Genomic DNA, 14,416 nt, shown 5'->3' on the forward strand with positions numbered 1-14,416 from the left:
GTCTGTTTTGTACACCAGTGGCGTCCTGTATGACATGTAGATTGTGGCCTCTCTGGGGTTGGGGTTGTTTTACTTATCATATGTCTGTAGAGTGCCTGGCTCCATGAAGTCCTGATCCTTGACTGGGGTTTCAAGGTGCTACTGTAATAGAAATAAATAATAATAAAATCTGTATAGAGAATTAGAGATTTATCCAAGCCCAGGGAGCCAAAATGTTTGACATTGAGGGTTGCCAAGGCAGCTCAGCAGGAGCTTGTAGGCTGAATCTAATTTGCATATGCATTTATTTACATAAATATTTTTGTCAAAAATAAATGTGCCGAGCTGTAATATTTGCTTGCACTTTATCTTCCCTTGATAGATGAACAGATGTTGTTTGCTGGCCAAGTTCTCTGGCACTTAACATTCAGGTGATTGTCTTTGCTCCTCACACTGCCATCACAGGGAGCTCCCACAGACTTTAATCTTTGCATCTCCAATTTAAGTTCTCCTAGTCCATCTCTAGCTCAGAGGGAAAGCAAGAATTCTACACATCTGCTAGGCCCAACAATGCATGGAGAGAAGAGAAGGCAGGTGTTCTATTTCCCCAAAATGTAAACGTAGTTTTATTTAATGCCTTTCATTCATCACAAGCTACTTCTCCCACCCACCGAAAAAAAGATGGCAGCATAAGGCACCGTTTAGACACATGCACAGTCCACATACCATCTAGATCAGGTTTAAAAAACATAGCTATAATTCTTACGAACAGTCCCAAATGTCCTCAATACTAATGTACACAATATGATTGTCCACAGAGTTTATCGTGGAGAAAAGAACTATTAAATTAGAATTGTAGGACCCTCTGCCCTCCCCCCAAAAAGAAGATAAAAACAGATACAGAGCTTAATACCAGAGTAATAGGATTAGTTCATAAATTAAAAAAATACAAAAACCCCCAACTATTTCACTCTTATTTTCAGAAAGTCCCACATAATGTAATGAAGAGTCCAGTGAGCATGCCCAAAATTCCATACTGTGTCCTTTCCCCCCCTTTCAAAGCAAGAAAACTGACAAGTAGACCCAGGACTTCTAGTCTTTTGTGTGCTTCAAAGATATTCACATGGCAATAAAACAGTCAAGAGTCCAGTATCAGCTCTAAGAATCCATTTTAGCCATAAAACTGCAGGATCCCCACTGGGTGATTTGAAGGTTTTTCCCTCCATCCAATGGAAGAAGGATGTGATACATTGCTTTCCTGATGCAGATTCTTAAAGGCTTCCATACAATGGGTTCCCCTTGAAGAAAGATTACTGCAATTGTTGTAGGATCAGTTATATAAAATACCAAAGAATACGTTGAGCTGATGTCTCTCTGAGTGAAGCTTGCCCAGCGCTGAGGCATTGGGGTCTGCTACAAGTACTCAAGTTCCAGGGCGTGCCTGAGAGCCTCCAGGTCAGCATGACAGGAGATTCTCCAGAATGGCATGTTGTGCTGGAATGAAACCAAAATATATTTTTTAAACACAAGGATCAAAAGATCTTTCATAGTTTGCACCCTGAACAATGGAACGTTACACCCTTAGCCGTGAACTCACAATATTGCTACAGAGATAAAGGATCATCTTAGAAATTAAAAGAGGGGGGTTTGGTGTCCCCTCTGCAGTTATGTGTGTGTGCGTCTGTAGAGACTAAAGGCAAGTTTCTGGATGCCTGCAAAGATTTTGTATGGTTATACACGAAAAACTTTACTTCCCATTTTCCCATTGGGTTTAGTGTGAATGTTTCTAGAATACTAATGTTCTTGAAAACAAAATCTTGCTGCTCCTTCCTGATGCCTAAAATCTATTGCAATAGGTGCCTTAGCAACATGACAGACAAGTGCTATGAGATTCTGCACCCAGCTCTGCAATCCTTTCCTATAACACATGCTCCAGGCCATGAAAACTACCTTTGAGTTGCCACCTCCCCATAGACTAGGAAGTTATGCAATAAAATGAAGTTGTTTACATAATCAAAAGCATGAACCATAAAGCAGTTGGTTTTATAACAATTACAGTTCACTCTGCAGGAAAAACAAACCCCACAGCAATCCGTAGGTACATAGGAATTGCCATAATAGATCAGGCCGGGGTCCATCTAACCCACTACCAGCTGTTTTAGAGGAAGATGCAAGAAACCTTGCACCAGGCAGTTATAGGATAACCTCTTGGCATATACCAATGAAGTGCTCCTCGTGGCCCAGGACCCAGGAGACCTGGCATAGGTGGAGACTTGCCAAGCCATCTATTCAGCAGCCTCCTCCACCCCAAGTCAACTGGGTCAAGAGCTCTGGCCTGATGGTTGGGGAGAGGTGCCAGACTGGCTTCCTCCCACTCGCGCACCAGATCATCCAATGGAGGTACGGGTCCACTGTTCTATCTTGATGTGTACCTGTCTGCCACTGATCCCTTCTCACTAGAGAATTGGATCGATCTGGAGGCCAGGGTGTCTGACCAGCTGTAGAGATGGACAGGGCTGCTCTGGTTCCTTTTCCTTTGAAGGAGACTCCAGTGCTTGTAGTTTGGCATGGAGCGTGCTCACATACATCTTCCTCCACTACCTCTGAGGGTGTCAAAATAACCAGCAGCAATTCTCTCTCTTCACCTGAGAGGTCTCCCTCCCGACCTCTTTGAGCTGCCAGTCTTTTATCAGGTCCTCCTCAGGTCCTGGAAGCTACTCTCAGCAGCCAGGTCTGCAGCGCACACTGAGGGGGGAAGATTTCCTAACAGACCCCTGCTATACAACCCACACCTTCATGTGCAGGTAGTAGAGTCTCAGTGCACCAAAGAATGGTCCTGGCTGAGGACACCAGAATCTGAGACCTCCTGGACTACAGTAAAGAGGACTCTGCAGCGCTTGGCTAGCACATGGGGTTGCCCACTCTGCATGTCCCCCCTAGTGTGCTCCAGAAGGAGCAGGCAGCCTTGCCCCCAGCTTCTCTCACCTTTCTCAAGCGAGTCTTGCAGGAAGGTACTCCCTGCCCACCCCTGGCCCTCTGGAGCTCATCATTGGCCTCTGCCCCACAAACCTCTCCAGTCCCCCCCCAACACAAACCACCTGAGTTGGCTGAATGACATCTACTGGGCCTGTCTCCAAACTGCACCGAGAAAACACCTGTACACACTTGTACTTCATACCATCTACTTCCTCGCCCTGACATCCTGCCCCAACTCCAACCAGTGGAGACCTGCTGTTCCACGGCCTACCAGAGGTATTAGTTGGTGGCTCCTTCATGGAGCTGTGAGCAGGGCCTTGTAGGTGGTGCAGTTCATGGAATCTCCCAGCACCTGCCCTTTCTGCAAAGAGAGGAAGACCCTGGCACATGTCTATGTAACATGTCTCAAGTTGTAGGTCCTATTCTAGAACTGCCTTCTGAGGTTCTGGCTGCACTTCGCTCTCCCCCCTCCTCACTTATGCACACCCCATTCATGGCCCCATGAAGTCATGAGACCACCTCCTCCTGGCACTGGCTAAGATGGCCATCCATCTCACCAGGAGGAGGAAGCTGGATGGGGGTTGCTCTGCAACTGTGAGGCCTATTTCTGATCCCTTGTTATGTCATGCCTCTGAGTGGAGGTCTTCTGGGTGGTATCCACTGACTCTTTAGACACTTTTGAGGCGCAGTGGGTGCTGTCGGGGGATTCTTGGCTTGGTGTGCCCTTCCGGTGCCCTGCTTTTTTAACCTTTGACTCTCACTCCGTTCCTGTTTTTTCATTTATTTGTCATCTGGGTTCAGTGGTTGAAGGGGCAAACTTTAGTTCTGGGCAGGCTTAGGCCTGCCCATCCCACTACCCGTAATAGGTACAGGATAACCCATCCCCAAGGAAGCTTCCTCCTGACTCCCATTTGTCAGAGGTTGGCTTATGCCCTAAAGCATGAAAATCTGAATCCTTTTCCAAACCCCTTGATTATTTTTTAGTATTTACTATTATTACTCTAAATATGTTTGTTCTCCATACAATTATCTAAGTCCTCGCTGGTCCTTCTCTATTGAAATATCCCATTTAAAAATACAGTAGAACCTCAGAGTTATGAACTGACCAGTCAACCACACACCTCATTTGGAACCAGAAGTACACAATCAGGAAGCAGCAGAGACAAAAACATTAAAAGAAGGCAAATACGGTACAGTACACTACTGTGTTAAAAGTAAACTACTAAAAAAATAAAGGGAAAAGCAGCATTTTTTTTCTGCATAGTACAGTTTCAAAGCTGCATGAAGTCAATGTTCAGTTGTAAACTTTTGAAAGAACACTCATAACGTTTTGTTCAGAATTACAATATTTCCGAGTTACGAACAATCTCCATTCGCAAGGTCTTCGTAATTCTGAGGTTCTACTGGATTCAGCTAAAATGATGTGACCTTCTTGCAGTCACCTTATTTTATTATGTCTCATTTAAAATAATGGAAACTATGCTTATGCTCTTTTGAAAGCCAGATTTATGTTTCCAAAAGAAAAAAATGCCAACTATTTGTGGGTGCCAGTAAACAAGTGATGTTCAAACACCAGGTGGGTCTGGTTAATATTCTGATAACTCTGTAGGTACAGTTTTGACAGTTGCGACCTGTGTTTAGTATTCTCTGTAGTTTTTATGGTCACTTCAGTTGAAAGGGGTGAATCTCAGAAGATCTGGAAGTTACATTCAGATCTTTATCCAAACTTCTTTGATTTGCTCTGTGTGGCTGAAGGTTTGAGTCGGTCCTTTTCTTAGCCAAACCAGTTCACTCATCCTAAGTTTGTACCAAAGACTGAGGCCTGGTCTACATGCACATTTTGTATAATGTGGTGCATACTGGTTTAATGGGCATACTGATATAATGATGTCAGTTAATGCCAAAATAGTGATACCGCTACAGTCCCCAGCTTGGGTTATAGAAGTATGAGCCTGCCTTAACTGGTTTAGCTTACTCCCCTTCCCATATAGGAATAAGTTTAACTGTGTCACTAAGGGGATTGGACCACTTTAACTGCACCCATACAGATAAAGCGGTCCAACTTGTGTGTCTAGCTAAAGCCTTCATCTGGTTTCTTAACATTACACATTCTCATTTCCCAAGCAGACAAAATAGTCGAAGGAAGAGGATCCTTCCTAGGGCTACTACCTGCTTAGGACACTGTAGTGAAACCAGATGTTCATTTTACATGGTGTCTATTTACACTCCTCTCTACTTAAATACAGTTCAAGCTCCTCTCTGCTATGTTGCCTATCAGTAAAAAAAAAATCTTCCCTTGATGCTATTTATCACTTTGTTCACTACACACAGCAAGCAAACACAGGGGCATCTGAAGTGACTACAATGCATTGCTCTGCAATTTCACTTTATAGGGGAAAAGTTATTTCCTCTCCCCCTCCCTCAGACCCCTGGTGGATATAAAATCCCTTCCACTTAAATTATCTACCTTCCTTTCTTTAAAAAGAGGAAAACTTGGACACTCAGCCACACCTGCTGTTCAGCTCTTGCAGATTTATCATTTGTGGATAGGTGAAGAAAAACGACTCACTAAAACTGAGATATTATCAGTGCTGCCAGCAAAACAGTGAAAGGCTCTCTGCCCACCCCGTTTTTTGTATAAAGTCAGGTGTGTAGCTAGCAGCCCTGACTAATGATTGTCATCAATCAAAGGCTGTGACAGCTCCAGCAAAGAATGTGTTCTCCTAATGGGAGAGTTGATTAAACTAGGAGACACTAGCAAGAGGCCTCTTGAAACCCTGCCTGTAGAAGGCTGCTGAACCTTCCTGCTGCTTCATACTCCCATGGAGCCTGGCAGCCTTTGATGCAGTCATGTGCACTGACCCACTACCTTTGAAGTCTAGTGCAGGGCTGTCAAAAGGGCAGGCTATTATCACTTCACTTTCAGTCCATGCATTTTGGGTTCTTCGTGGAGGGATTCTTAACCCTTAAGGAACCAGCTAAACACCTGGAATCTGGCTAATTTCCAGAGTTTTTTTTGTTGGTGACAGGAATTGATGTGCCATGGTGGAAAAGGTTTTCTGGCTGCTTCAAGGCAGGACTGGGTTGAGACCCTGGGGACAGAGCAAGTGCTGACCCACCTTGTACCTGCTGGGATCCCCTCCTCCCTGAGCCTGTGCTTCCAATGTGAACAGCCTCGCCTGGCTGCTGCTTCCTCATTCAGCCTAGGAACCAGCCAGGGAAAGTTGGGTTACATAGGATGGTCATGCATGGAGCACAAGAGTCTTAGATGGAGCTGCAGGGGGAAGCAGGAAGACACCCTGAAAAAGATGTGATCTAATGGTGTTTCTGGCCATGTTGAAACCAAAACAGTGGCATTTTTCCCATCACGTTTCTACCCCACAGAAAGTTCAGGACACCTCCTGACTCAGGGGTTCTTCTCTGAACTGTTCAGGGACTCCAACCTCCACTAACAGCCAGAAACCCTCAGAGGCAGTAATCCAAAGATTTGCAGTTTGATTTCCCTTGTCTGTCAACAGCTCCACCATCCTCACCCAAACTCACACAGCCTTAGTGAGTGGCATCCATGACTCTTCCCCCCTGTGCCCGAAGTTTCTGACTATGCCCTGCCATATTTTCTTATTTATCTTAGTTTTTTTCTACTGTGAAAGTCACTGTAGTATCCTCAGCCTCACCTCCAAATCTATCCTTCCTCATCACCATAAACCTGGCATGTGTCTAATGCCATCTTTATTAATCAGGAACTGTTCCTGGAACATGTAATAGAAACTAGCAGTGCTTGAGACCACCTGAAAGGCTGCAATGGTTGTCAGGGCTATGGAAGTGGGATTTGCAGTAGGAAATTGCTCAGGATGCTGTGAGGATTTGCAAACGGGGGAAAGAGCCTAGCTGTAAACAACGTGGAAGGGAAGAAGTTTCATTTAATGCTTAGTTAAATAAAGAGCCATTGAACTGAAAACTCGAAGAACCCGGAATTGTACATACAACTGTACCTTTTTTGCTCCCTGTTCCTCTTCAACACCATCTCCTATTACAACATACACGGCTTTCCTTCCAAACCTCTGCATTATCCGTTCAAAACAGCTCTCTTTCCCTGAGCAACAAAAAAGAAAACGTGTTAGTTATCTAAGAGAACTGGGCAGTCGGGCTTTGAGGGCTGGGACAGGGCCTGATTTAATTTGTTTCTTTGTATTTGTAATCTGGTTCTCAAATTAAGATTTAGGCAACATTCTCTGAGTTGCCATTACACAAGTTGCAGCACCTTCTTTACCCACCTAGTGTTGCCAGCTCCCTTGTGTTTACAACAAGTCTTGTGATTTTTGGTGTATTTCTTAAAGCCCCTGCTGCTGGAGACATGCGATTCTCTGAGAATCTCAGGGCTTGTCTATACAGTGAGGTTATGTGCACTACGGGGGGGGGGGTGATTTCTAAAGTGCACTAACATGTTTTGCATTAATTGGTCTGTACAGACCATGCTGGTGTGCACTAAAGCTTCCATAGTGCACATTAATATATCTGTACTATGTTAAAGTGCACTAGGGAATCTTTAGTGCACACCAGCAGGGTGTACACAAATCAATTAATGCACAACATGTTAGTCCACTTTAGAAATCACACCCCTGCCTCCCTGTAGTGCACATTACCCCACCATGAAGACAAGTCCTCAGCTTTAATTTTAAAAATAAAGTTTCTAGTGCTCATGGTTGCAGAGAAAAGCTTGAAAATCTGAACCAAAAAGGCTCAAACATTAGACTGCAAATAAAAATAACCCAACATTTATCATTTTTAAGTCTCTTGATTTTTAAACCAATTTAGTGTTTTGTGAATACTTGGTGTTGGCAACATGGCAAACATGCTTTAGGGTTTAAGTCCAACAACCTAGGACAACTGTGAGCTATCCAGTAGGGCTGGCCAAAAAATTTCCACCTAAACTTTCTACTACACAGAATTTTTCATGAAAAATATCTGCTTTCTGCAGAAACATTTCAATTTTTGTCAAAAAGTATTCACCCGAAAAACTTTCAGCTTTTGATCATAATTTTTTTTTAAATTAACACTTTTTTGTTTGTTTGGGGTTTTTAATTGTTGTTGACATTTTCTACTTTCAGCCTTCCTTGCAAGCTAGTGCTGTTGGGGTGGGACAGAAATGTCATTTTGAGGGAGTGCAAGAATCTAAGAGGTGCTAGCCACAAGGGTATGTCAGAGTTTCAGGGAGCTTCTGGGTATCTATGCACCACAATATAAAAATAATTAATAATATCACAAAAGGGCAAGAAGAAGGGATGTACAGCCTCTGGAGGAGGTTAGGGATTTTTGGATATTAGGCCTTGTGTAGTTCTTTTTGGCTGGATGGTAGTGTGGAGTTGTGAGAAGCTGAAATTCACATTCTTATCCATATTTTTATCCACAAAGGGAAAGCAAATTGGACCATCTGGTCATTCCTGATATGGCAATATGATATACTAGTGCTGCTTAACATACATTTACAAAACAAATTAGAAACATTAATCTTCACAGCACCATGGGAAGTAAAGAATGATCATCACCTCTTTACATACAGGGAAACAGGGACCCCCAGAGATTAAGGCCAACATTCTCAAACTTTTTTAAAAATTTTAAAAGTTTTAATTTAATTGATCTGGCCACGGTCACACAGTGAGTCACAACGGCAGAGAGAGGATGAGATCTTGGGAGTTCCTGGTTCTTAGTCACATACTCAGAACACTAGACCATCCTGCTTTCTCTATAATCTCTGCATCTTTTTACTGCTGGTCACTGTAAGAATGTCCTCACCAGACTCCTGACCAAAACTTTGGAACAATCAAAGAAGTCTCCCCCCAGAAAATCCATTTTTATATTGAGCCTGGTGTATGCAGGGGGAGTTTAGTGGGTACAGCAGGTATACTAGTGTGGTGCAGATCTGATCCATGAAATTCATAGTTTTGTATCTCAGCACTGAGTCCATATGCTTTGATTTAAAGGAGCTCCCAGTCAGCTATCACACAACATTAAATATTCTATTCTGCACCTTCAGAGCTTCTCTTTATTTTATTTATAGGCATTTCTTTTGGTGCTCACCAAGTGTCTCAGCCTTACAAACAATGAGCTTAAATGTCCAGCACTGCTGTGAGGTAGGTGAGTATTATTAGCCCCAGTTTAGCGATGGGAAGCTGAACCACAGAAAGCCTAAGTGACTTGCCCTGGATCATACAGAAATTCTATGGTAGAGTCAGAAATTGAGCCCAGATCTCCTGTTTCTCAGTCCAATGCCTGAACCAAAAGACCATCATCCTTCCTTCCTTCGGCCCTGTGTACATTCAAAGATTGTAACCAGGTATAGCTGTAAACCTGGTCGTGTTAGCAAACAAGATTGTTAATACCTGTTAGGTTTCAGAGTAACAGCCGTGTTAGTCTGTATTCGCAAAAAAGAAAAGGAGTACTTGTGGCACCTTAGAGACTAACCAATTTATTTGAGCATGAGCTTTCGTGAGCTACAGCTCACTTCATCCGTGAGCTGTAGCTCACGAAAGCTCATGCTCAAATAAATTAGCTCACGAAAGCTCATGCTCAAATAAATTGGTTAGTCTCTAAGGTGCCACAAGTACTCCTTTTCTTTTTGCGAATACCTGTTATCAATCACAGCACATAACCATGGCTTTTCTATCTTGATTCACGGTTGCTTTTCTGTAACTGGTCCAGTTCACTGTCCAGCCCAGCCCCCCAGTGTAAACAGGTCCTTTAGCCATGTTTATGTAACAGGTTCGATTAGCATTCCTTCCTCTCAGATATGTGAGATAGGGTGTTCCAGAACATATGGCCCACAGGCTGCTAATGCTGTTGGGCGTGCATGTCTCCTAGGCACTGTATCGCCTACTGAGGTACTGTGGGAGAGCTACCTTGATTCTTCCTATGCTGCACTGATACAAACATGGGCAGTTAGTATGTTAGATGTGGAGGCACCAACAGGAGGATCATGTGATTCTATTGTGAATAAAGCTGCTGCAGGAACACAATTCAACCGTGCTTGCTGTAAGTGGGTCAGATGCGAGGGCCACAACCTGGTCACAAACAGCCAATTGCACTTTAGACGAGGCCTTAGCTGCATTGCTCTTACCTGTCTTTGTTGCACTATAGATGTTTTCAATGGGGAAGACTGTGCCCAGTCCATATAGCAGCACTTTAGCAAGAGCTGGTATGAGCTGAGTTGTGGTGACCAACACGTTTACACAGTTGGACCTAGAAAACAAAGTGGTTAGTTGAAATTGCAGTGAGTGAGGCAATCTGTGTCCTTTTCTCCTGATAGCCTCTGAGCTGGGAGCACAGGGCAGGAGACAACCCGAAAAAGCTCCGGAGAAGTTGGTGACTATGTGATGGAAGGTGACTGAGGTTTTTTGTACACTCTCTTTATGAATTTATGAGAAATGAAATAATTTAAAACAAACCAGTGACAAAGACAGAGACTTTGCATATCGCAACCAACCACGAAGGTGCTTTAAATGGTGGTAAATCTCCAATGTCATTTACACTGTGTCCCTTGGGTGAACTAAGTCAGGGCTAGTAGTGCTTCTATTTCCCCTTACTTGCAAATCTGTTTAGTACCTTCCTGGGAATGCTACAAATGAGATATCCAGCAGCAAGGCAGGAAAACCAGCTGATTTTCTTTTGTTTGGTCCTTTGTATCAGATTGAGCTCACCCCTACCCTGGATAATACAAATCTGGAAAACATGTGCAGATGGGCCTCCCACATATTTGGCCAGCAAAATCCTATAAACGTGCCCTGGTTTGTTTGGAGGAAAAGAAGAGAAGCAAAAGAAACTCTTGGATCTCATATGTAGGTGATTCCTTAAGCTGTTCTTACCGGGAATGTATCAAATTCAGAGCCTTGAGAGCATGAGTGAGCCAGAGATCAGTCAGAGCTTCCAGTTCTGCTCTTAACTGAAGCCAGGTTTCTCTCTTAGGAGCTCCTATTAAACCTGCAAGCAGGGAAATTAAGCAACATTATTTGTAGCTGCACGGAAAGGGAATGACTTGCACAGCTTAGTACACAGTACACTAAATGGCCTCCTGCTCTCTCCTGGCCATGTTTGAATCCTATCCTACCTCAGTCGAGCTGCTCCTCTTTCATTCCTAGTGGAGACTTCTTTTAATCCTGCTGCTATAGAGTGTATCAAGGCTCTGCCCTGAGTCACCTTCCCTTCTCCCTCTGGAACCTGCTGCTAGCATTCTTTTTGGACATCGCTTCAAAGTAGATGATGCCCTGAATGCTCCCAATATTTCTCACTCCTATTCATCCACTTCCCTCATTCCGCCTCCTGTCTTGACCCCAGTCTCTTTTGCAGAAGTCACAGTTGAGGGACTTTAATCTGTCACTGGTCTCTGCTTCAACCCACTGAACCTCTAGATGGCTGCTGTGCAAAGTGTTTCACGACTAAGGCCCTGTTGTATGGAGAAACCTTCTCTGAAATACATTAACTGGTGTGGTAGTTAGCACTGGCATTTTAGCCAGTATTTTGCTCAGCTCCGTCTCAGTAGTTAGCAATTTGCATGGCTCAGTTAGAATACTTTTCTGAAATTTCCCATAGAGTTTATGTACAAACTAAGCAATAATGATTGAGGCGCCGGGCATTTCCTGAGAATTAACGACCAGTGCGGAGGAGATAGAGGTCAGAGCAGAAGCAGAAGACTGTTGGGTCCTGCTGGTCATTAATCCCCCTGAAAATCTGTTCACAAGGTCGTTATTCCTAGTATATATGGGAAGTAAAAGGCAAATATTTAAAATACCTTTAGGAATATTATTATTTTTGGTTATATGTTATTCTGGCTCTAGCTCTGGGACACCTGTGCTGACAAAATCCCACCCCAGCCTAAGAGAGAAACTAGCTTAGCTAAATTGGATGCTGTGAGATCAAGGAGGCTAGAACATCCCATTGTCTTGTGATATCGTTTTGATGGGATGTGGGATAGGGAACTGTGACTCAGGAATACTCTTTCCTTCCATATACACAAGAGCTCATCTATGCATTCCTCTGTGTGAGACTCGAGATATTGGTTTTAGGTTGTTTGAAGGGTGCGTGTGTGTGTTTTATTTATTGTATGTTTGGGGAGGTGATGAACGTAATGTTTTCTGCACCAGCTCTGGTGATAATTTATTGGGTCACACAGCTTTCTTTTGGCAAAGATATGTGGTTTTAATTGTATTTGTTAGGGATCCCATGGACTTTGGAGATGGGGTGCCCTTTAACGAGGTGCACAAATATCAGCGTGAATGAAATGTATATTTTAAAAATATTTGTTTTTTTTATTAACCTATTGCCAGGTTCATCGCATGGATAGGGAATTAGTGCCTAGACCATTATTATTTGAGTGCTGAGTGTGCTAGGCTCTGTACAATAGAGAACAGAAATTAGCCACTCCTGAAAGACCTTACAATAATTTCTGAGCCTCATTTAGAGTAGACACAGCACGCTGTGTATAAGGCTCTTGAAGCAGGGCTTGATTTCTCCTCTCGTGTACAGGGGAACAGGCATGGGGAACACAGAACTTTACAGAGCCCTCTTAGGAGCAGTAATATTTCATTTCCTGCTAATTAGAGATAGACCTGAACTACAACCTCTTGTCTGATCAACTCCTGACCTTGAGAAGGGTGTGTAAAATCTAGATCCAGATTTTGTAGCTTGGTCCACTATCTCTAATGCCTTTCCCGGGACCTCAGAGCACTTGGCAAAAGCTAACCAAGCCTCACAACACATCCATGTGAGCTAGGTATTAGCCCCAGTCTGCACATGGGAAAACTCTGGTGTAGACAGGCTGCAACTTACCCATCCTGTTACAATGTGTCAGAGATGGGAATAGGGTACAGGAGCAGTCTTGATTCCCTTGCTCTAACAATTAGACTGCATTTCTCCCTATAACAAATGAGTTTGCGCCTTGTTTTTGGAGTGCCTGGCTATTCTGTCATGACCATTGTTATTTAAGGATAACACTGCTTAATTCTGCTGAAACACTTGCCTAGCAGTTCAGTTCTCCAAAGATCAAGGTACACTGCTCGCTATAGTACCTAAGTACACTGCTTGCTATACACCTACCTTGTAGTGTTTATCCTGCTGAACAGAGAGAGTTTTTATGAAAGATGAAAGGGGCCATTCCCTTGCTGGAGACACTCACCTCCTACATTGTTTTTGTAGGTATTGTACATCTCTTTCACCCGCCGGTAGCGGAATGCTAATTTCCTCATCCAGTCAACTCCCCCGTGAACTCCAGAGCCCAGACACAGATTTGCACCGGCAGTTGAACTGTGAAAGCCATCTGCTGAGAAGTTATATGTGCTGGTGGGGGGGAAGCAGGGGAAAGAGGAGGAGGAAGAAACAGGAAAGAGTGTTAGTGCAATTATATAATACAAGGTTCCTTCCAACAGGGTGTGGAAACAAGTGAAGGGGGCAGAGGAAGAGGGACACCAGATGTTGCTGGAGAGTAATGGAGGCAGCTGGTAAAGCACAGGGGGAGGAGGAATAAATCTCTTTTTGCCCCTACCAGTGTTTCTGCTAATACCTATCAATTTGTGGTGTGCTAATTTATTTGTTGGGCTAAATCTTCAGTCAATTTTCATTACCACTCCTGCTGAATTTGTGGGTACACCTATTTGCATGCACAACTCTTCCCCCAGCCCTCCAACACATACTTATAAAAGCAAATTAGGCAGACTGACAATTTTTTATACAAATGCGGGTATGTAATTGCATGTGCATTTTACACACAATTGTGCATCTGACGGTGTTAAACATCTGGCGCGATAATGACAGATATGTACAATAAAAGATATGGTTTTCCATGTGCAACTGGATACAACTACTGATCCTATAGGGGGATTAATGGGGTAAACATTTTGGCCCATTCATTTTGACAAGAAAAACCTATTTTCAGGCATGAGGAACCAACAAGATTGCCAGAGGTGTGGAGCCCAGCACTGCTCCCCTATCTTCACGTGTCTAGTTTCTACACATCTCTGAAAACAATGAGGAATTTATGGGGCACAAATGGTGAAATGCCTTCTCATGAAGACATCATACATGTTGGTTACTACCACGCATTCATTGTGAGAGTCTTAGAACTACCTTAAACACAGAGAAAAACAGGACTGTCCTCTACATGAAAATCACAACTGGGCACCGAATCACTACGCATGCCTGGCTTACTGAAACACAGCTGCTAATGCAACTATCTGTCTGCATAAATACTCAAATCCTAAAGAAGGTAATTCTGATGTAGACCTTTCCGATTGTTTGGCATTGTATGTTAATACCGGGCTTTGAGCCTGTTTTAGAACAAGAAAAGAATTAACAGTGGAAGGAAAGGGCAGTGACTGCTTACAACATGGTCATAAACATTCTCCACCAAAATCCCTTTTATGCTGCCCAAGCAGAGCCCAGAAGAAGAGAATAAAATGGATATGGCATATAGGAA

General features: G+C 43.4%; 1 protein-coding gene across 6 annotated transcripts in view; it reads right to left on the reverse strand.

Annotated features, from left to right (window-relative positions):
* Positions 1-253: 253 nt before the first annotated feature.
* The window catches only part of EYA2 (EYA transcriptional coactivator and phosphatase 2), a 155,766-nt gene continuing 141,603 nt past the window's right edge, over positions 254-14,416 (reverse strand). For 2 of the 6 annotated variants that reach the window (XM_084646294.1, XM_084646293.1), the window contains 5 exons: positions 13,121-13,281; positions 10,815-10,929; positions 10,070-10,191; positions 6,948-7,048; positions 254-1,473 (listed from right to left, as the gene is read on the reverse strand). In XM_084646294.1, coding sequence (XP_084502420.1) covers positions 1,393-1,473; positions 6,948-7,048; positions 10,070-10,191; positions 10,815-10,929; positions 13,121-13,281 — 580 coding nt within the window. In that variant the 3' untranslated portion in view covers positions 254-1,392. The remainder of the gene's footprint in view (positions 1,474-6,947; positions 7,049-10,069; positions 10,192-10,814; positions 10,930-13,120; positions 13,282-14,416) is intronic. The other 4 variants (XM_084646298.1, XM_084646295.1, XM_084646296.1 and 1 more) reach the window with 3 other exon arrangements.

This window comes from Lepidochelys olivacea (genome assembly GCF_965140295.1).
Source record: "Lepidochelys olivacea isolate rLepOli2 genome assembly, chromosome: 13".
In the NCBI taxonomy this organism is placed as follows: Eukaryota; Metazoa; Chordata; order Testudines; family Cheloniidae; genus Lepidochelys; species Lepidochelys olivacea.